The 25,815-nt window shown below is 27.5% G+C and overlaps 1 protein-coding gene across 1 annotated transcript; it reads right to left on the bottom strand.

Moving 5' to 3' along the window:
- Positions 1-4,116: 4,116 nt before the first annotated feature.
- Positions 4,117-24,639, bottom strand: LOC132945738 (uncharacterized). The gene is made up of 15 exons (XM_061015490.1): positions 24,465-24,639; positions 21,325-21,452; positions 20,533-20,820; positions 20,248-20,395; positions 17,319-17,485; positions 16,562-16,663; positions 16,300-16,439; positions 16,066-16,225; positions 9,899-10,015; positions 8,310-8,597; positions 8,027-8,174; positions 6,776-6,942; positions 4,809-4,910; positions 4,546-4,685; positions 4,117-4,471 (listed from the first exon to the last, which is right to left on the bottom strand). Exons 2-15 carry the CDS (start codon positions 21,422-21,424, stop codon positions 4,307-4,309), a joined length of 2,232 nt encoding a protein of 743 aa, XP_060871473.1. The 5' UTR covers positions 21,425-21,452; positions 24,465-24,639; the 3' UTR covers positions 4,117-4,306.
- Positions 24,640-25,815: the final 1,176 nt, after the last annotated feature.

The raw sequence follows: 25,815 nt of genomic DNA, 5'->3' as shown, positions 1-25,815 counted from the left end.
TTAATATTATTTGGAATGAAGGAAGGCAACATAATATGGTGATACACAAATTGATAACTATTTTCTACTTTTACCTCATACGAGAATATAATATGTTCATCAAACATAATTGTTTCAAGTTCTGAACACTTAAAAACGACATACTTATTATTATATAGAAAAATTTGCTCTATTATACAACATTTGAGAAGTTCATTTTCTTGTATATTAAGAGTAAGTACCATTTTAGGTTTGTATTTAGTGCATTTTACCATAACCCACGGTGACTTAATTACCAAGTCTATTGAGTCAATTTGTATATTATGTCTCTTTATTTCTTCCACCTCTATATCAGTGATAAATTTAGATGGATTTATTTCGATTTCATCATTTAAAGTGCCATTAAGGAACATATCATTTAATTTCAACTGATGTTTAATCGCAAGTGTTTTACAAATGTTTCGCCTGTTGCTAGAAGTGTTAGCAGATATTTTTGATATTCAGTGTTTTGCTTCGAATCGCATTGACCCACAAAGAAACAAGGGGCCCAATTTTTTTCAATAATGTATGATAGTGCAACATAAAATAGTATTTTGGTTTAGGATATAAATTACTGTATTTTAAATATAGATCATGGTGTTCAGCTATAACAGTTAGTAGAAATTCACAACACCCTTTTTGAAGTGACAAGGAAGTTATCAAGTCAAGAATTTGCCTCAAAAGAATATAAAGGTACCATACCGGATCATTTCTTGGAATAAAATCTCCGATGAGTAAACCAAAACTAGTATCATAATTTCAGAAGCAGAAAGACGAATATTATGCTTGCGAATATTTTCTACATTCAATACAGTAGGTAGCAAGCCTTTATCAGGCCCATAATCAAAATGAACTATTCTATCATTGAGTACTTCCAAGGAGAACAATTTTAAATCGTAAACATAATAGAATACTAGAAAAGCCATATCATATTTACAAACCCCTTCCAATAAACCTCGTGCATTATATCTACTCCTACTTGATCCAATACTCGAAAATTTTTTACATCATGCCAAGTACAATCCTCTTATTCCACTTCTAGTAACATCACCATCAATTACATCTAAGTTATATTGCTCCCAACTTCTTTGCAAGTTTATATCAACGTAGCATTGCTTTTTCATATCTTCTTTTTTAATTTTACACATTCTACAAGGGTAATTTGATGAAAAACTTTCCACAAAACCAGTTGTGCTGTGAACCCCAAGATTGTTGCCTACAATGAGACCTAATTTAAACTTAATATTCCCTTCAAACTTATCAGTTTTAACCTCAATACCAGTTTATTTTAAGTAGTTTAATTCGTCAATGAGTGGTCTAAATATAATATTATTTCCAAATTTTTGTCTATCAGCTGAATGGAACAATAAAGCTAAAAATATATTATTTAGTGAAGCTTGACGATGAATAAGGTATACAAGGGACAGTCAAATATACAGCACCTAATTTATGTATACCGGAATGATTACCCAAAGGATTCCCTACCTCATAATCGTCAAAAAACATGAATATTGGTAATACCATTTGATTTTTATCGTGTTCTTTTATTTTATTTTTCCAAAGGCTGCCTTGAATAAAATTCATTAAAATTGAATCACAACTTTTTATTTTATTAATGTAATCCCAAGTGTCAAATAGAATATCTTTAATTTCAAAAAAGATATACAATTTGACACGTATCGGCTATCATAGATAAGATCAATAATATATACTTAATTTTGTTAAAAATAATTTAAAATAAATAAATTGGATAAGTATTCATATATTAATAAATTTATACTCAAATGCAGAAATAATTTTCTAGTTAAATATTAAGGAAACAAATATTAAAATATAATTTACCTAACACGGAAAACAATACAACATTTACCTATACCTACTTTTATATTTTATAATTTTATATAATATTAAAATGGTATTTTAATTGTTTCTGAGACAAATATAATACATTTTACGTAACTAGTAGGTACTACTACTTAAGTTAGTGTTTACTGTGATGAAATCATATGTATGAATGTACCTATAATAAAACAAATACGTTGATCAATAGATACTTACTAACAATAAAAAAGTATGAAATGAAGGAGATAATATATTAGTAATTTTTGTAATTAGCCTATTAAAGTTAAAGGGGATCTACTAGAGATGTAAGCTCGGTAAATTTACCAACTATTTTTTTACAGGTAAATATTTTTAGCATGTGACACCTCAAATTAAACGTCTTCACGGTGCCAATATTCATCAATCATAATAATATATTAATATAATAGAATAGTTTATAATTTATATTATAAAATGTAAAACGTCCACAACCATTGATAGTGTAGTATACCTACTACATAACATTAAACACACGAATACACCATAAGAATATTATCTGATACGATCAATTATTATCGAAATTTATATAAATTTAATTTTATCACAGATATAAATAACAGACCACGTTATAAATACTTTATCCGTTACAGTGGTTACACCACTTATACCTGTTGTACCTCATCAGTCATTACTACGATTATAAAGTTCTTAATTATTATCAACCTAATCATTTAAAACTTATTGAACAATTTCAAGTTCGCTCACCTAGTCAACTTTTTTTTTAATTTGTGTCAGTTCATTATTATTTATTTGTACCTATAAAATATTAAAATTAAAAAATTACTTTTTATTTTTTGTTATTCAATTAATAATTTAAACTAATATATATAGAAAAATAACTAACACAAAGATTGTGAACTGTAATAAATAAAACTAAAAGATTAGAGTTGACTTTATTTTGTTTTTTGTTGTTGATGTTATAGCCTATAGGCACCTAACCAAAATATTTAAATTCCAACAAAAGAACTGACGGAATAATTATATTACACCCATGCAAAATAAAATATTTACTGAAATTAATTAAAAATGTAGAAACAATTATAAATTGTCTATTAAATTAAAATTTGTTTTATCCTTAAAATATTAGTAGGTAATGTTAAACTTTTGAAGGCTTTGGGGCACCGGTTAAATTTCTCTAATTATTTTTAAATGTTCTATACGACTATAAATAATTTTTAGCATTTTTCACACATATTACAACTAGAACCCCAGTCACAAAATTTAAAAAATTTAAAAATAACGACCAGGGTGGTCAATTGAATACCCTACTATCCAGTAAATAAAAAAAATAAATGTTACCATAATTATAAGTTCATGAAAATGCGTCAGAGAGGAGTTGCTGAGGGTGTTCCTATGGTAACACCAAAATTATCAAAATTTACCAAATTTACGGTAAATTTAAGTAAATTTTTCTGGGTAAATTATAGGATCTTAATAGCATCTACAGGATCTACTATACTATAATGGCATCTCACCCTGAAATAATTTAATTACGCCTCTGTATTACACACCACAAATTATATATTAAAATAGTGAGAATCAATACAAGTTATATTTAATTTATCTAATATTTATTATCAAAATCGTAAAATTATGGGTCATTTCGATGGAAAACAAGAATAATAAAGTTAATAATAATTGTTTTTCTTTCATACAATATATATTTTTTTTAATAGTATAGAACGAAATATGTTTAATAGTAAAATGCTCGTTCGAGTAATTTATATGAGAACATTTTAAACGCCACGTTATTTTTTAATTTTATGTACCATAAAATAGTATATAATTAATTAAATCTTAAAAATAATTCACTCATAAGAAAGTGTATTTAGATTCTGAGCAGAGCGATGAATGTATTAATTTTACAATGATGTGTTTTTTTTTTTTTAATTATTTTTTTTTGTGTCTGTCATCACCGTTTGTGGCAAGAAAATCTAAGATTCCAAATAAGTATGCCTACCTTTTTCGAAAAAAAAATGTCTACCTCAAAGTCAAATTAAATTTTTATGAACGTTTGAAGTTGGATATATTCACTCGATTTCTCATGTAGCATTTTTCTTATTTTGCTGTAATTCAAAAACGAATAACTGTAGACACTTGAAATTTATATCATAATATGTTGATTTTCCATCTAATAATTTAATATACATATTATTATGAATATTCTATAACTAATAATACTAACTTAGTATTCTAATTACTTAAATTTAAAGTTAAATATATATAGACATTATTGTACCTCAAAATATTGGACATAAGATATAAATCATTTTTTATTACTTAAGTAGTTATCTGAGTATTTATAATTTTTTTGTAATAGTAAGTAGATAAACCAATTGCATAGAGTTGTTTATTCTTCATTTCGTTCTTATGTACAATTCTTATAAAACAGCACCAATTATACAATTTAACTGTAATTCATGTTATCTGCGATCCATTCGAGATATGATGTCACCCTAGCAAATACAGGTGGAACACTTGTTGTATTGCAATCATAATTTCCAAAATTCATAATTCCCACTAAATAAAATTGAGAACCATTTGGCCACATTAATGGACCTCCAGAATCTCCCTGAAATAACAATCAAAATTATAAATAGGTATATTGAAAATGCACATTATAAATTATAAAATTGTTCTCAGTACACTACAACCGTTTTTTCCTTTTCTTCCAGCACACAAATGTGTATCATCGATATTAATTTTATATGTATTGTATATTTGTTTACATTCCGAATTGTCTACCACTGGTACCTGAACTTCCATTAGAGGATCAGAACGTGGATCTTTTAAATAATAAATATAATATTATTAAACGAACATTTATAAAATATACATTGATGTTTTAATATGCTGTAAATGTACCTATTCTATATTTATATTTTATAATATACTATTTGGTTACTTACTTATCATTGTAGAACCCCATCCGACAAGAAATAGTTCAGATTCAACTAACGATGTGGCTCTATGATGCGATAAGATGGGTAAACATATAGGTTGAATAAATTCTAAAAAAAAATGTTGATTATAGGATTATGTTTGTAAATCGATCCAGACAAAAATTACTACACTGCTTTTAGTAGTAATTAATATTTTACTAACGCATGACGTACACATAAATAATATTATATTAATAGCTGAGAGTTCTGTGGATTGCCTCTGCGCTTGCCGTGACACCGAAGACGGGCGCGGCCCGCTTCCCCCAAAACCAACCTTTTCCATTTCGACGAGATACTCGTTACTCGTAGTCGTTTTCAACTTAAGGTGGCAATGATTTTTATAATATAATATAATTTATTAATACGTATAATATATCATGTATAGATTTTTAACAATTTAAAAAAAAGCATTACACGATATAACATATTATTTTTTTTGCCAAAGTTTTTAAAAAATACATATTCAGTTGTAGGTGCATTTATTCATTTATAAATTTATAGATTTTTTGTAGCTTTTTGTTTATGAGAATTACTTACTATTTGACCATTTATTTCTGTATCACAATACGAATTATGATTATGTCGAAGCTGGTCAGTGTGTAAATATCCATTTCATTCACCACATTCGAATTGGAAGTGTATAATGTAGCTGAACACATACGTTTTACGCATCGCCAATGAATTTAATAAATGCTAACATTTTTTTGAAGCGAAATTGTATTTATATTTATTAAAAGCAACATATTTATTTTCTCTGGATAACAATAAATGAAACTCAAATATTATTTTAAAATAGTAGACAATAATAATTGGTAATTTGTAATTATAACTTGTTATAATGTATAAATGTATAATTTATTGAATATGTGTTATTTAAAAACTATTCCGACGACTTTTTAAAAATATTTTAGTAAAAAATAAATAATAATGTAGGTATATTATATGTATTATATTATTCAAAAATCATTGCTAAATTATTTGATAACGACTAAAATGGCTTAAGAACATGTTGAATACAAATTGAATCTCAATGTTTTTAACTATAACCAATTTTAATTACTTCGAGTTCGGTATAAATTTATGTTTAAAATAGTGGGCAAGTGGGTGCCGTTTTGCTGTAGATAGAGTAGACTACTAGTGGGTTAGGTTAGGTTAGGTTAGGTAATGGATGATGTTAAATTTAAATTCAATGATATAATATAATTGTATACGAAAAACGATTCTGAGCGAAGACGATCAGTAACCCTATAATATATATATATATTACTAAATATATTTTATGATATTATTGTAAATAAAGTAATTTATTAAAAAAATTTGAAACAAAAATATCCTTAAACTGCTAAAAACAATAAAAACATGTCAAAATATTTTGAAAATTGTATAGTGTAAAGTAAATGATAATATAAACATTCAGTGAACATTTCATGTTACGGTTATTTGTTTTAGAGATACCAAAAACCAAAATCGATTTTGTCAAAAACCTAGTTTGCAAAAAATTCCCGTTTTCCTTATTTTTTCTTTTTGTTTCGCCCGGCGCTTTAAATGCTTTAATATTTTTGACCCCCCCAAAGTTTCAATTAGATTCACTTTCCTATCGGAAAAGATGCTGTTGAAGAAAATCCAAGAGTTTTTACTGTCCTAAAAGGTGATAACAGACATAGGTAAAAAATAAATAAAAATTTTAATTAAAACAAAAAATATATCATAGTAAAACATTACATTCATCGCTCCACTCAGAATCTAAAATTAATTTTAATATGTAATTATATATCTAGTGATTCTAAGTTCTATCATAACATTTCTTATTATTTCTCTAAAAATGTAATTAATAGGTGTCAAGACTTGACACACCTAAAGACTTATGTATGGTACAGTGTTGAGAATTGTATAATATTAGAAAAAAAATAATTAGTTTATATACAAATACTTACGACCGAATTCAACACTCTTTTTTAATTTTAACAATGCAATATCATTTTTCTTTTTATCAGAATTATATTGGTTATTTCTTATGACACGTGAAATTGCAACATCTATTGGGTTAGCTCCATCTTCCTCATTAGAATTTAAGTTCAAATCGCCTAAACGCACAATAACCCTGAAAAACCAAATAATTTAAAGCTACGATATTTGATATTAATGATTATCAAAAATTGATTTTATATAAATTAATAAATCGTTTATATTAAAAATAAATAATAATGTTTAATATTAATGTGAATAAATTCGTTTGACAATAGTTTATTATAAAACCAATGATAGGAAGGTATAAGTGTACAACTAACATTATGTAGGTGGTGTAATAATAATATTATAGAATCAACCTACTGTCTATAATCTATATATATTGGATATATATTTATTTATTTTATTACCATGTTAGGATACTTTGTAATAACGTGTTTTATATTTTTGGCTAACTACTCGTAAGTTGTTCAAAAATTTAAAAAGGTACATATTGAACATTTTAAGAAAATAATCAGCTTTGAAATATGAAATAAAAATGTATAACGTCATTTAAAAAAGTAAAACTGCTGGTTGTAGCTCAACAATCTTCAGGAACTGAACAAGGTTTTATAAAATGCACATGCAAGATTAAATGTCAATTCAAAAAATTTTCTATGGGAAAAAATAACATTTTATGCAGTTCGAAATGTCATCCATCAATTATATTATACTGCAATAAATAATAATAAACATATTTTGATATAACACTTTACCTAACATACATATTATTAGTTTTTTTTTTTTTTTTTATTGAACTTGAGCCCGGCGACTATGGCCATTAGCTGTTGTAGGGGTTATTGGTAAGGTTGGTACGGTAGGTTGATTTTACGATTGTTTTAAAGGTTGTTACGGTAGGTAGCAAACACGTGTGTGTGTGGCAAGGTTTTTAACTACTATGAACCCGGGTGGTCACCCATCCGGGAGGTAGTAGCTGTGGCCGTTACTTACTCCCAGTCGCATTCCGCGACTGGTAGCAGCCAACGCGCTAAGCCAAGCCACCATATTATTAGTGTTCTATAGAAACATTAGGAATTGTATAGATTGCCTAGGCATAATATATAATAACATTCAAATTTAATACAATGCCAAATAGTTGAAGAAATTCAATAGAATGCATAAAAAAATTTTTGAATGCTTATATTTAACACTTTGCCGGTAGTAAAATATACACTTACAAACGAGTCATTCCAAGACCGACGGTGCAGTGGGTAGCTGTTAATACGTATCTATCTGATATTAAGGAACCACCACAATTCCACTCATATTCCGGATTTATCATACTAATATCTACATACCCAAGTGCTGCCATCCAGGGCCAATCACCTAAATACATTGAAAAGTCAATATTTGTAATTATAATTCATTAAGTATAATACAATTTTCTATGAGTATATTTTGTGAAATTTAAGAATAATTATCAAAAATAAATTATAATTTAATTTGTTTTCAAACTCATACCTAATTCAGCCAAACGTCCTCCGGCAATTCGATTGCGAATTACATTACTCCGTCCACAAGTATCTTGAGATGGCAATTTGATTGACGAAATTGTTTCGTAAATTTCATCCTCCAACAAACAGCAGACCTTGGGGTAGTAAGGGAAATTATCATCATTTCCACACATAGAGTTTCTGAGAAAAGTGGCAATAGAAAAATTGTTTCTCCGATATTCTAATAGATAAAGCAGTGTTGGGCATCTTTTTATGTTAATGCAATTGCCGATGTCACCATTTGGCGTGAAACATTCTAAAAATTTAACAATTAAGTCAATTTTTTAAAATTTTTTTTTTTAATAATAAATAAATATTGGTAAAATTACTGAAATTCAACAAGTTTCCAATACTTGTTATTATCATTATTATTTCATTATAAAAAATCCAAGCACTTTTACTGTCCTAAAAGATGATTTTTTATTATTTTTTGAGTGTCTGTCATAACATTTTCCAAATATTTTGACTTATATTGAGCTGTTTACGGACATTTTCAGTTTTCATTTTTTTTAGTTTTTTTTTCTATAAATATCAATAAAATTTTAATTGTTTGATAAAAAATCTTGAAAATTTAATAGAAGGCTCCTAGGTTATTGTTTCAAAGACAGATGAAAAAAATTAAAAATCTTTAGTCACAGTTTTTATTTATAAGCATTTAAAGTTCAAATATTGACAAAATACGAAAAAATCACGAAAATTAGCAAATTATTTTGAGTTGAGTATTCATAAAAAGCTTTCTTTTTCAATCTAAGATTTGAAAATGTAATACAATGTTATCTATAAGTTTATCTACCTATATCAAAAAAAAATGTCTACAAGAAAGTCAATTAAATTTTTATGAGCGTTTGAAATTCATATTTTTACAACATTTGATATTTACTCGATGTCTCGTGTAACGATTTTCTTATTTTGTTGTAATTAAAAAACGTATTATATCATTGAATTCAAATTTAACACCATCCATTACAGTGACCCACTAGTAACCTACTGTACAGCAGAGCGATATCCAATTACCCACCTTTTTTTTATTTGTTTAACTTGTTAATATTGATCACCAGATATATACTTGAATTTATATATATAGTTCACTTAACATAAATACATGGAGTTCACTGTACTGCAAAGAAGGTTTCAAGTGTACCTTTGCCTTTGACTTTCGTATAAAAATAGTTTTTAACTATATTATTCCGATAAGAATGTATACAAAATGTTAATTTATGTAATTATACATGATTTATAGTAGAGAAAATGATTAGATTTTCAATTTCAATATCATATTATATAGTAGGAAAGGAAATCTACTTTTAGGACATCAAACATAAAAATGTTGACAAGTGACTACCACTTTGCTGTACAGTAGTGGTCGAGCATGTTGTTGTAATGAGAAATCATTGTATACCTACGAAAAATATATCTGAGCGGAGACGTTGTGTACTTATGTCATATTATGATCAGTGATGAGTTTATGGATAGTTTAAATACAACCACACATACATAATATAGACATTTATATATAGATAAATAAACAAATATATTTTGAAATAAAAAAAAATTCACTTTTATTTTCTTCCGAGTTTTGATCCTCCACACTACTGTCTCCGCCAGTTCCCAGACTAAAGATGAATACCATACAAATAATTAATTTACCTCTGTCCATGTTCAATTCAGAAGATCAAACCTTGTGCCTAAATACAAAAATATAAAACAGAAGTGTGGGTATTTCAAAGTAGTAGATAAAACGAATTAATTATTTATTATTTTGAATAATAAATATTTTTATTTATTTATTTCAGTTATCTGACTTGGTCGATAGACCCTTTAATTAGTAATTATGAAATATATCGTTTTTTAAACTAACCTAATAAAATTATTTTTTAATGTATTTATTTATTTATCCTATATGTATGTAGTAATATTTCAAACATATTAAACACCAAATTTTGTTGAAAATTAGAATAAAAATTAAAATAAATCAATTGGGTTATTAGTTAAAACAGCTAGATAGATACACATATAAAATAAATAGATAAGTATTCTTATATTATTATATGTATACTCAAATTTATAAATAATTTACTAGTCCAATTTTAAGAAAAAAATTAAAATATCAATAACTCAACAATAAATTTACTTATATTTTTATATATTATATAATTTTAAATAATATTTAAATGTCATTAAAATTGTTACTGAGACAAATATAATAAATTACATGTAACTAGTTGGTACTACTTAAGATAGTGCTTACTGTGAGGAAGACATATTTTATGTATAAATGATTAACAAAATAAAAACGTTGATCAGATATTCACCAATTATATAAAAAAAAGTATGAAATCGATGAGGGAATAATATATTTGTCGTTTTTTTAATTAGCTTGTTGAAGGTAAAGGTCTCCTACAATACTAAATTGGCATCATCCTGAAATAATATAATTACGTGTCTATATTACGCCCCAAATAATTTATTAAAATAGTGAGAATCAATTAAAGTTATATTTAATTGATCTTATATGTATTAGCAAAACCGTAAACTTATAGGCCATAATCAAGAACTATCTCACAATTTCAAGGTGAAAAAATTTAATAATAGCATACAATGAAATTAAAGTTAAAAATATTTGTTTTTCTCTTATAGAATTCATTATTTCTTATATATATTTTTGAATATAAAAAATTATAATAGTGAATGCTCGTTTGAGTTATATATATATGAACGGTTTAAACAAATATGTGATTTTTTTAATTTTGATTTTTTCAAACCTTAAAATAAGTAGGTAATTTTAAATTTTAAAATAATACACACATGAGTAGGTATTACTAAATTATAATCAATATTGATTTATTAATACATTATAGGTATACATAACAGAGTTAAAGAGTTATTACCTGTTAATTTTTCGGTGACTTCTTTTATTCCGCGTAGTGCTTATTATAGAAATAAACTGCCACCGACCACCATAAACAACTCGTGATCATAAACTGTTCACTTATCACTATTACAACAACACTGATATTAATAAAGTAAGGTAATTTAATAAATTATTAATATGCATTCGAATCCCTCCTCCATTCGTTTTGTGCAAAATCTAGTTGTGAACTACATTGTACGCATACCTACCTATTATCTGTGTGAATAAAAACATAACTTGATTAAGTAATAAATAGATTATTTAATTTAAGATTTATTATTTATTCCATTTTATTTAAAATTAAAACACATTTAAAGAGTAAAATGTGAACACTGTACCAGAATGTATATTGTATACAACGTGGAATCCTGTTGAACGTAAGGATTACTACATGGATAAAATATTTCTGATTTCTACCTAATTATTTCAAGAAACTCATTTTACTTTTCTATTCCTCCTATAATACGTTATGATTGCGATAACTTTAGCCTGGACATCTGGCCACCGAGCCATAGCCAATATAGCAAAATCCATTGTACTTCTATATAGGTAGTTGTGATGCAGCAATAAATAAGTCCAAACAAACAGCTATCAATAATTATTCTTCTAAAATAAATTGTAATGTTCTAAAAATGTATTAGAATGAACTTAAATGATGATAACAAATGTGTTACTTGTCAAAACTATAATATATTTCATACTAATATTATTTATTATTATTATGATCAGGGCTTGAAACCCGTAATTTCCCGGAATTTTGGAGAACCTTTAATCGGTTACCGTTATTATAAATCTATTTGTATTCCTGGTTACCGTGACAATGTTTCAGCTAACATAAAAGTTATAATAACGTAATATGTTTTAACCGGTTAAGAACCGATTACCGGTATTTATAAATACTGAGTAGCGACTAAGGTTACGGCGATCCCTATGAACTATAATATCAATCAGAATACGATAAAAGGCACACGATTCAACACTCAACAGACGACGTAAATGTAAATCGTTGGCTGTCTCTGATAGGCCACGGGTACAAAGGTGTGGTACAATTTTTTTTTAGAAAACCGGTATTCAATCGGTTATCCGCGGTGACAGAGATTTTTTTGGTAGCGGTAATCACTTAATCGGTAACCTGTAATTTTGAATATAATACCGGTAATTGATTACCGCTAACAACAGGACCGACATAACACCGGTAACCGTTATTCACATTTTTTAGTTACCACTAACGCGATAACCGATTAATTTAGTAAAGGTTTCAAGCCTTGATTATGATTATAATATATTATAATTCTAATTTCTACATTAATAAATACATAAAATGATTTAAAATCAATAATGATCAATGATCATACATAGATGAAGAAAATCAAAACACAATTTAAATATATTAATAAATACATACAATTATTTATTTCTAAATATTATAAGTTGAATTAATATAATTACATAAATCAATAGCTATCGACGCATTAATGATGCCCATATATGGAAACACAAAATATAACTAGACTACGAAGAAATTATGCAAATGAATCATTCTACCTTTGATCACACTATCAATAAAAAGTAACGACCGCGAAATCTGATATCTCTCATTCACGTCAAAGGAAATACCCAAATAATAATCATATAGATGCAGTTTTAACACATTACAAAATATAATCCTTAGTTAACATCAACAAATTATAATTACCTAAATGTATAGCCATCAACACACCAATGATGTCCATATATAGAATCACAAAAGACAATCGGAGCAAGAAAATATCATGCAAAGAAATTATTGTATGATAGAAAAAACCCGTCAAAAACAAATCAATAAAAAGTAACAATAATGATACCTCGTATTAAAGGAAAAAACCCAAATAGTGATCAATTTTTTTCAATAGCAAAGAAATAAAAATAATTACACTATTCAGACCATTTTACGACAGGTATCGAAAGAGATGATACAAATAATTACCACATGACTCGATCGTCTATAACAACAAGGTAACTAAAACAGTTGCAAACTCCAGACTAATTACATAGCTAGCACCCGAATCTATATAAAAGATATAATATAATATTGATGTAAAAATAAAACTACGGATCAAGTATCCAAAGTTAAAAATATTAACTTACAAACTTAATAATTTATAACTAATTTATGCATCACATCCCTCGTCATACAAAAACACACACACCTTACTTCAAGTACCATTCAAACGAATCCACGTCAGCGATGGGATGATCAGGTATATAGCACATTTTTAAATCTGCATTCAAAGCTAATGACACTACACACATATATAATCTACACAAAGACTTACCTCAAGCCATCCAAATTGCTCTCGCCAAGAATAAAAGACTTCGGCGAATATGGAACACACCTGCAGAAATCCCGATGCAAAACGCCGACTGAACATTCACACCGAAGTGGTTCGAAATAATACGCTACGAGTACATCGTGAAGATGATTGGAACAACGTACTAGGAAACTAAATGAACCTACAATTTACCAAATCGCCAAAGGTTTACCACATAAGTAAGTGGCCACAGAACCCATCCCTGGTCCAAAGTCCATACGGTATTTTCTTCGATCCTGAAACCAAAACTGAATTATTTGCTCACTCACTCGAGACTCAGTTCTGGTGTCAACTCAACTAACCAAATGGTAAATGAAAGTCGAACCTAATCGCACAACAGCCCTGAAAAACTAAATAATGACAGACAGGTACAATAGTCAATAACTGCCTGGTTCTACATTTATCATCTGTGGATGGAAAGTCTATTTAATGTATAGTGAAACGAATTATAACTTTGCTATTTACCCCTAAAATATTATGTAAATTTTTCTATTATGGTAAAGATATTAAAAAACAGCCTTTCCTAAAATTGCAGGTTAAGAATGTTATATTTGATAAGAAATTTAAATTACAACTATGGTTTTCATTTCTAATTAAATTAAATTTTTAGATATTAACAACCATGAAAAAATGTGTTTTGCCTGAAAATGCATCTATAACATTAGTCCACTCGGCCACTCCGTCCCCCAAAATTAGTTTTTATATGTATAAAATCATTATTATTTTATTATAATATAGATATTTTTTTAAATGCTGTAAATATTATAACACAAATTATGGAAAAAATATTTATTATTATTTACATGTATTAGAGTAGTTATTTTTATTCTTAAGCTTGTAGATTATAATAATTTAAGTTAAATATATGCTTAATCTTTAATGATATGCTCACACATCATTATAATAAATAAACTAAAATCTTATAGAATAATAAATAACAACCAGACTGTCGTTCGTAGAAATCGGCCATCCCCGATAAAACCATTGTCATCGACAAGAAGTTCTTTGCCGCCGAACAGAAATCTAGTTCGGGGAAATACAAAATATAGAAATAAACAACTCGTGGTCATAAACTGTTCACTTATCACTATTACAACAACACTGATATTAATAAAGTAAGGTAATTTAATAAATTATTAATATGCATTCGAATCCCTCCTCCATTCGTTTTGTGCAAAATGATTATTTTGATAATAAATATAAAGTTGATATCATATTGATGAAGTTTATATAATGGGAGTTGTGGACTACATTGTACGCATACCTACCTATAATCTGTGTGAATAAAAACATAACTTGATTAAGTAATAAATAGATTATTTAATTTAAGATTTATTATTTATTCCATTTTAACAACAAGTAAAAATAACAACATTCGCATCGTCTTCCCGGAGTATAAAATCCGGAGTCCCAGCTTACCTACGCGTTCAGTGTCGCCACACTGGCACGGATGTTCCGAACGGCGCGCGGCGGGCGGCTTATGCCCAATGACTAACGGCGAACTCGTTGACGTGCGTCTCTCACGATTAATCGACTATCGGCGTTGTCTAATTGATGGACATAGACGTTTTTTCATTGTGTTTACCGTGTTTATAGATAAGGACATCAATAGTAGTTATTAAATATTAATTGATTATTTATTTTTCTGTAAAAAAGTAAATAGACGGTTCCACATTATTATATTTTGAATTTTGGACGACCGTCCACTGTATAAGACTTCTCAGACATGATAATCAATGCTATTTCCTTGTACAGTAGAAGGTATACCTATAGTCAATCATAGCAATTCATAATTTTCAGAAAATATTCAATATTATATGTAATATGAATTTATTTTGTAATTTTATTATTAACAGTAGATACCTTACAATTTTTTAGAAATACAGCTTGAGGGCACGGCCCTTACGGCCTCCCCCTAACATCGCCCTTGCTGTAAATCAGGCCCGGATTGAGCTGGCGTCTAATGGGTAAAGCCCGGTGGACCACCCAGGGGCATGATTTCTAATTGTTGAAAGGCAAGCCAAAAACAACTTCAGCAGGCCAATATAATATTATAATGTACTAAGTATGGAATATTAAAAATAAATAGTCACTACACTCGAAAATTAGAATCTTCACACGAAATCTAATAATTCAATATACATCCATTATGAATATTGTATAGGTACCTAATACTACTAATGTAGTATTCTAATTACTTAAATTTAAATTTAAATATATATATAGACATGATTGTACTTAAAAATATTGGACAAAAAACAAAATATTAGAATACAAATAGTATCATTTTTTATTTCTAAATATCATTTTTTTAAACAATTGCGGTTAAAATTATTAAGTTGTCTGAGTAGTTATACATTTTTTGTAATAGTAAATAGATAAACCAATTGCACAGAGTAGTCTATTCTTCTTTTCGTTCTTAAGAAAAATTCATATAAATAGCATCAATTATACAATTTAACTGTAATTCATGTTATCTACGATCCATTCGAGAAATGATGTCACCCTAGAATATACACCTGGAAAATCTGGTTCACCGCATTTTGCTTGTCCAAAACTCGTAACCCCCATTAAATAATATTGTGAACCATTTGGCCACATTAATGGACCTCCAGAATCTCCCTGAAATAACAATCAAAATTATAAATAGGTATATTGAAAATGCACATTATAAATTATAAAATTGTTCTCAGTACCCTACAAGCGTCTTTTCCTTTTATTCCAGCGCACAATTGTGTATCATCAATATCGAAATGAGCTTTAATATATTTTTCTTTGCATATCAAATTGTCTACCACTGGTATCTCAACTTGCATTAGAGCATCAGAACTTTGATCTTTAAAATTATAATTATAATATTATTAAATGAAAATTAATAAAATTTACATGGATATTTTAATATGCTGTAATGTCTGTAAATTTACCTATCATATATTTATATGCTATTTGGTTACTTACTTAAATTTGTAAAACCCCAACCGGCAATAGTTAGTTCAGATTCAACTAACGATGTGGCTCTATGATGCGATAAGATGGGTAAACATATAGGTTGAATAAATTCTAAAAAAAAATGTTAAAATTAGGATTATGTTTGTAGATCGACTTTGACAAAAATTATTAGTCGATCTGTGATATTACTAAGTATCTATGATGATATTATTTTGAATAAAGTAATTTATTTAACTATTAACAAGGAACCTTGTTTTAAATTTTCAATCCTTAGCTATTAAAGATGAACATTTTATAAATTTTTAAGTTTAAAATCATTTTTCAATTTTCATTTAATAGATATTGTCAAAATTCAAACTTTAAAGTAAAGGCTTTTAAAAAAAATCCTGACTTAGTATTTAAAATATTTTTTGACTGATATTGTAACAATGTATTAAATTTTATTGACATTTATGGGAAGAAAACAAAAAAAATTAATTTAAAATTTCCGTTAACAGCTCAAAACAATTAAAAATATTTTGAAAATTTAATAAAGTATAAGAATTGATAAAATGAACATATGATATAAATCTCAAGTGTATACGGTTAATCATTTTTAAATCACAACAAAATAAAAATCGCTACTTGAGTAATCGAGTGAACATCTCGATGAATGTTCAATGTTGAAAAATTTTTAAATTCAAACGCCCATAAAAATTTAATTTAACTTTCTTTAAATTAAATTATATCAGAGAAAAAGTAATTATTAAGTATAAAAAATACTTACGATTGAATTCAACAATTTTTTTTAATTTTAATAATGCAATATCATTGGTCCATTTTTGTGTGTTACGTTGGTTATGGCTTATGATACGTGCAATTTCAAAATCTATTGGTTTAGCTTTATCGTCTACATAAGGATTTAAGTTCAAATCACCTAAACGCACAACGGACCTGAAAAACCAAATAATTTTAAGCTACGATTAATAGATCGCGGCTTATATTAAAAAAAGTAATAATGTTTAAAAGTAATATTAGTAGGTGAGAAACTCTGGCACCCCAATGTTCGAATTTTTTATTTATTTTTTTACCATTAATTGTACTATAATTTGTACCAATTTATACCAACAATTTAAGAATTTGTACCTAAATATTTCCAAAAAAAAAATCAAATTTTCCGCTGGGGTGCCAGGGTAACGTTACTCCAGCACCACCTTAACTGAATAATGCGTTTTATAAACATATTTTTTTCCATTAATTGTACTTTAATTTGTACCGTATTGTAAAACCATTTTCAGAATTTGTTCCCAATTACTTCCCTCGGAAAAATCAATTTTCTGCTGGTATTACGTCTCTTCAGATAAAATATAACTAAATAATGCATTTTATAAACATTTTTTTTTTGCCTTTAATTGTACTATAATTTGTACCTTATTGTAAAACCATTTTCAGAATTTGTACCTAAATATTTCCAAAAGAAAAATCAAATTTTTCGCTGGGGTGCCAGGGTAACGTTACCCCAGCATAACTGAATAATGCATTTTATAAATATTTTTGTTGTTCATTAATAAATTATACCTACTATAATTTCAAATTTGTACCGATATTAGTAGGTACTTCTAAGTTTGTATTTCAGATTTGTACCCGGTATATATATGACCTTCGATCATTATAGACGACAACGCTATTTTTATATTTCTGTAACAATTGAAACATAAGTGCCGATGTAATTGTATTTCTATTATTAGGTACCTTTGGAAATTATTCAAATATCGGACTTTGTTATTTTATTTTAAAATCAAATATAGATTTTATTAATCAAATAACATTCTATTTTTGTGTATACTTGTTTATTGATATCTTTATTTCATTTGTACCTCGTTCTTCATCGAATATGGGTGAAAAACGTGGTAGAATTCCGGCTGTAGCCAGTCTATACCCCAAGGTAAATCAAACTTTATTTATAACATAAAAAGCATACAACTGAAAGAATAAAATAAAAATTTTTTTCAGGACTTAATTATCTACTATTGTCAGCAGTATCAATGATATAGATACAGTTCACCAACATTATGCTGGTGAAGTTATGTTGACCGTAGACGAACTCCCAAAGATATTACATGTAAACACCAAACGTATTATATTAGGGGTGCAGAGGTGTTCACAAGTGGCAATAGGGCTGGACTGAGAGGGACAAGCGGACATTACAAGGCATACTCTTTTAGGTCCAACGATCGGTGGGAGGTTTACGATGACTTGAAAGAAAATGCACAACAGTGTAAAAACCTAAAAACCAATTTCGAGATACTTTTATACACAAAGTAAAAATAAAAAAACTCACACATATATTCTACACATTTAAAAAAATAACATTTATGATATTAATTTAAATAAAACGCGAAAAACATTAACAGTTATTTAATGGTATTATTATTTGTAATTATATTAAAGCAAAAAAATTGATGTTTTTGCAATAAATATTTAGGTACAAATTCTGAAAATGGTCGTACTAATCGGTACAAATTATAGTACAATTAATGGCAAAAAAAAATGTTTATAAAATGCATTATTTAGCTAACTTTATCTGAAGTGACGTATTAAGACATACCAACAGAAAAATTGATTTTTCCGAAGGAAGTAATTGGGTACAAATTCTGAAAATGGTTTTACAGTACGGTACAAATTAAGTACAATCAATGGCAAAAAAATGTTTATAAAATGCATTATTTAGTTCTGGTGGTGCTGGGGTAACGTTACCCTGGCATCCCAACGGAAAATTTTCTTTTTCTTTTGGAAATATTTAGGTACAAATTCTTAAATTGTTGGTACAAATTGGTACAAATTATAGTATAATTAATGGTAAAAGAAAAAATAAAAAATTCGAACATTGAGGTGCCAGGGTTACCCACCTAATATTAGTTTGAATAAATTCGTTTGACAAAAGTTTATTATAAAACCAATGATAGGTACAACTAACATTAGGTATATAGTATAATATTATACTATAGAATCAACCAAGGTACTGTATATAATCTATTGAGTTTTTTGTTTCTATCTGTTGTAATAAAATGTTTTATTTTGTTGACTACCTATAATTAAGTTGATCAAAAATTTTAAAAAGTACATATTGAAAATTTCAAGAATATATTCAGGTTGGAAATATTTATTTTTTTGTTTTCATAAACGCGCATGCACAATCTATACAATTTTGTACAATAAGCATATAGGGTAAGGATTAAAAAAAAAACAAGGATTTATTGAATAAGATGCTACACATTAGTGACACTTAGCTCAGCTTGGAAATATGAAATTAAAAATGTATGCCGTCATAAGATATTAAAACTGCAGGTTGTAGCTCTACAATCTACAGGAACTGAAGAAGGATAAATAAAATGCACATGCGAAACAAAATTTCAATCCAAACAGTGTTTGTGTAAAAAAAACATTTTATGTAGTTCGAAATGGCATACATCAATTATATGCTGCAATAATTAATAATGAATAATAATAACCATAGCTTGATTTAACATTTGACGTTAAAATAGTATTGGCATTCTATAGAAATCCTTAGAATTGTATAGATTGCCTAGGCATAATATTGAAGAACATTCAAATTTAATACAATGCCAAATAGTTGAAGGAATTCAATAGAATGTATAGGAAAGTTTTAGAATAATTATATTTAACACTTTGTCGGTAACAAAATATACACTTACAAACGAGTCATTCCAAGACCTTCGGTGCAGTGGGCAGCTGTTAATACGTATCGATTTGATATCAAGGTACCACCACAATTCCACTTATATTCCGTAATTCTCAAACCAATATCTTCATACCCAAGTGCTGCCATCCAGGGCCAAGCACCTAAATACATTGAAAAGTTAATATTTGTAATATTATAATTCATTAAATCTAATACAATTTTCTATGTATAGATTTTGTAAAATTTTAATATAATAATCAAAAATAAATAATGCACTTATTTATTTTCAAACGTATACCTAATTCAGCATAACTTCCTCCAAAAATTAAAACGCGACTGACATTACTCCGTCCACAAGTTTCTTGAGATGGCAATTTTCTTGACGAAACCGTTTCATAAATTTGGTTCACAAATGGACAGCATACCTTGGGGTAATAAGGGAAACTACCCTCATATCCACACTTGGATTTTATGAGAAAATTGGCAATCGAAGAATTTTGTTTCCGATATTCTAATAGATAAAGCAGCGTTGGGCATCTTTTTATGTTAATGCAATTGCCGTTATCACCATTTGGCGTGAAACATTCTAAAAATTTAACAATTAAGTCAATTATTTAAAATTTGTTTTTTTAATATTTATCAAGTAATAGTCAAATTAGTTAAGTTTAATGAGTTTCCAATACTTGTTATTATTATTATTATTTCATAATTGAAAGTTAGCTATGAAAAGAAAAACGTTTATGCATTTCTAACTGAACAGAGTTTACAAAATTTTAAAAAAATGTTCTTGGCTATGAATTGATCAAAAATGGTCAAATGTTACCTATGGAAAGAAAAAATTTTATGTATTTCTGACTGAAAATCAGTTTGAACATTTTCGAAATGTTGATCAATTTTATCAAAATTTGAACTTTAAATGTATATAAAAAATAATCAATATCTATTAGAGTTCAAACTAGAACAAAGTACAACGGATCTGTGTATTAATCAATGATGAGTTTATGAATAGTTTAACTACAACCACACATGCATATAAACATTTATATATAGATTAATAAAAAACAATATTTCGTGATAAAAAAAAACTCACTTTTATTTTCTTGTGAGTTTTGAGCCTCCACAGTACTGTCGCCGCCAGTCCCCAGACTGAAGACGAATACCATACAAATAATTATTATACCTCTGTCCATGTTTAATTAAAAAGATCAAACCTTGTACCTAAATACAAAATATAAAACAGAAGTGTAGGTATCGTAAATAATTAAATTGCCCACACTGTGCTAAACTTAATAATGAAATATATATTTAGACTATAAAATAACAAATAAAAATTACAGTAGTTCAAACTGATTAGGTACAATTTAAACCAATTCTGATGTGTGTGCAGTTAGAATGGTTCCCGGGATAATTTAGATTCATGATTGGATCCGGTAGGTCCAACCGTGGGGAGGCGTTCAAACAGGGATTTTGATATTTACGATGGAAATTGTTGTTTATAAATGGTTGCTTTTGGTTATAGGAGAAATAATTAGTAGAAATTAGTATTTTATTTGTATATTGGTTGCCATTTGTTAAACGGGCAGATAAGGTACAAGCATGCATCAAATCTAATTTTCGCACATTGCCTATCAAGGTGACCGAGTTGCACTTACTGCAAACAGTTACACCCGAAAGAAGTTGAACAATCACAATTTTTTTAAGAGTTATCATTTTGTACGGGCAACAAAGTGCGCGGGATTAGCTAGTTTTATATAAACGTAATAATTTCAATACATTACCTCCCATATATTTTGATCTTACGTATAATAATACCTATATTGTTTTTAATAACAGGTTGGTCAAGTAAAAAAATGTATTTTATTATTCACTTCACTTAAACATTTGAGAAAAATCATTATTTATTCATACAATGATCACTTATCAGTTATAATATATATATATATATAATCGAAGTGACGGTTAGTTACAAAGTAGTAAATCAAACTACATTTATTTTTAATAATATTTATTTATTTCAGTTATCTGACTTGGTCGATAGACCCTTTAATTGGTAATTATGAAATATATCATTTTTAAACAAACCTAATAAAATGATTTTATAATGTATTTATTTATTCTTCCTATAGTAATATTCAAGCATATTAAAATTAGTTATTGTCAAGTGTATTATATTATACTATAGAAACATAATAATATAATACGACTACAATATACAATTTCAATCTGTAACTTTCATTCATTCGATAATTAAATTACAATAGACATTAGACATGAATGCGCGAACAACATGTAACAATATATAACAAAATTGTGAAAATGTGACCTACCATACTAAATTGGCATCACCCTGAAATAATTTAATTACGTCTCTGTATTACACCTCGCAAACTACCCATAAAAATTTAAATTGTGAGAATCAATGTAAGTTATATTTCATTTATCTAATAATTTATTAGCAAAACCGTTAACTTATAGGCCATATTGAAGGTCATTTCAAGGTAAAAATAATTTAAGCAAACATTTAATAATAAGCAAACAAAGAAATTAAAGTTAAAAATATTTGTTTTCCTTTTAAAGGATGCATTATATTTTGTTATATATATTTTTGAATAGTACAGAAAAAAAATGTATAATAGTGAAAGGATCATTCGAGTAATATATTATATGAGAACATTTTAAACACCTATGTGATTTTTTTAATTTTGATTTTTTCGTGCCATAAAATAAGTGGAAATTTTGAATTTTAAAATATTACACTCATGAGGGAAAGAGTTTTTTTAAATGCTAAATGATCATCAATATTGATTTATTCATACATTATATATGTTAGCGTTAAAGTATTTAATGGCAATATTTCATGAAATACCTAGCTATTACATACATTAACCAAATCAATGCGATAAAACATATAATATTAAATTTAACTAGGTATTTTATGAATCTCCCGTGATTGCTCAGTTATAGTTTATATATTAGATTTCGTTAAGATAAGGCGAGATAACGTCAATAATAAGTGACGGTCAAATCTAACCCAACGTTCCGATAAATTTATTATTTCGTTGTGGTAGAACATATAATATGTTTGTTTCTCAACCAGTTGTTTGCAGTACACCATAGTTACATTTAACGCATTATACAGCTGTATTACCTACACGTGTTTTAATTTTTTTTTTAATTCGAAATTATATTCAATATGGATGAAACAATGATTCTTATGAAACAACAATTTTACGAATCAATTGAAAAACGTGAGTACAAAAATAATAGTGCTATTTTATCTAGTGAAAAATATTTAAATTTGATATCTGACGTCAAAAATATGAAAATTAAAAAAACTCAAACCCGTGATTATTGGCTTGCGAAACATTACGATTTAATAACAATAAATGGCGTTGAAACATTAATTTACCCATTTAATGAAAACAATCCTAATTTCAAAATATACGTTATGATAGACGATATGTTTGACATTTTAAACAGTGTTCATAAGTCAATTGGACACGGAAGAAGGGACCGAATGTTATTTGAACTTAATAAAAAATATAAAAATATTACCCAAGCTGATGTGAAGTTGTATTTAAATTTGTGTATTCCATGTCAACAGAAAAAAAAATCACAAAAAAAAGGTATTGTAGTCAAACCAATGGTTTTTAACGATTTTAATAGTCGCTGTCAAATTGATCTTATAGATTTTCAATCACAACCTGATAGAGATTTTAAATTTATATGTGTCTATCAAGATCATTTAACAAAATTTTGTATTTTAAAACCTTTAACTTCAAAACGAGCAGAACAAGTCGCATGTGTGTTATTAGATATTTTTTGTTTATTTGGTGCGCCCGCTTCTCTTCAATCTGACAATGGCAGGGAATTTTGACTATTATGACTATAAGATAGATCCAAAACCAATCTTGTATAAAATATTTTTTTTAAATGTTTATTCATTTTTATGATTTATTAGATTTTTTTAGAATAATTTATAATATCAATTAATATTAATAATATTTGTTTATCCACTTTAACTAGTTATCAATTTAAAATGTAAACACTTTAACGATTCATTATCTGTAATTCTATAATATAACTAGTTATTTTATGCATTTTCTAGATAAAGTCTTTATATAATTTGAATGTAAACACTTTAACTAGAATGTTACGTTAAATTATAAAATAACTGGTTTAATACTTTAACGGTAACATATACATATAACAGAAATGTAGAGTTATTACCTATTAATTTTTTGATGACTTCTATTATTCTGTGTAGTATTTATTTTAGAAATAAACTGTCACCGACCACCATAAACCGCGTAGTTTGTCGAACTCAAATTAGTTGTACCTTGTACGATTGGTAAGAACAACTATGAATATAATTTTGTTGTATTACTGATCACTTATCACTAATCCGCCAAAAGTGATACTAATGATAAATTAGTATGCATTATGCTCATGATTAATTTAAAATCCCACCTCCATTTCGCTATGTTCATAACCGGTCGATTAATATGATTAAAGTTAAACGTATATTAGTTAATAACGTTGTAGGGAGCGCGTAAAATGTCCGATAATATTTTGGCGTTGCCCGGAAAAAAAATTCCTATTGTTCAATTCCTTTTGGGAATAACACGCTATGGAATCAATATATTTTTAAATGTAAATGATATTATATTTAAATGTACAGGCATCCCGACCGGCGTCGTCTGTGAGATTGGCTTGTAGATTGGCCTGTGGTAGATTGCGGATCCCACGTGGTTTGTACTCTAAAGTGTTAAAGTTATACCAAGATTGTCGACTCTTGTTTTTACTTAATTAAGTAACAACTTACGATGGATTAATACAATCAATTAATGCAAAATCTTAACCTAACCGTACAAAAATTCAAAGAAAAGAAACAATGCTAAAAATTAGTCCAGAGAACCCGTTGTTCAAACTTGAGATATTCTGTACAAAAATTCATAGAAATGCCAGTGCGCCGACAGTATCATCACATTAAAAATTATTATTATTAAAACCAATAACAACCATTTATAAACAAAATTTACTATCGTATATCTCAAAATCAATTTTGAGCACCTCCCCGGAATGGACCTTTTAATTTACCCTTTTTTTAGAAGCCTATCTTTTTCTCATAGGTCTAATCTATCTATATACCAAATTTCATGGATATTGGTCCAGCCGTTTAGGAATGCATAAAGAACACATACCCAAACATTCGAGCGCAGCGAGGAAGCTAGTCGTTTTACAATGGTGTTTATTTTTTTATTATTTTTATCCTGTACACACAATTTCTTGCAGAAAGAGTGCTTTGATTTCTACATATAGTACCTTATCTTTTTGCAAATTGGATCAAGATGATACCTTAGAGAGGTAATTTTTTCGATTTTCTCAATAGTTATTTAATGCCACGGGAAAAACTACCGACAAATTACGAAAAACCACTAAAAATGGGATTTTAATTTCTATTTAATCACACGACGTTGTAGATAAACAATCAATAGTACACAATTAGCCGATCTGTTTTCCACCAAACTAAAATAAGGAAACTGGTACCAGGACAAATGTCACCCGTCATTGCCGCATT

Source organism: Metopolophium dirhodum, chromosome 5, assembly GCF_019925205.1.
Source record: "Metopolophium dirhodum isolate CAU chromosome 5, ASM1992520v1, whole genome shotgun sequence".
In the NCBI taxonomy this organism is placed as follows: domain Eukaryota; kingdom Metazoa; phylum Arthropoda; class Insecta; order Hemiptera; family Aphididae; genus Metopolophium; species Metopolophium dirhodum.
Note: the sequence above shows the minus strand (reverse complement) of the source record. Positions and strands in the feature narration are given on the sequence as shown.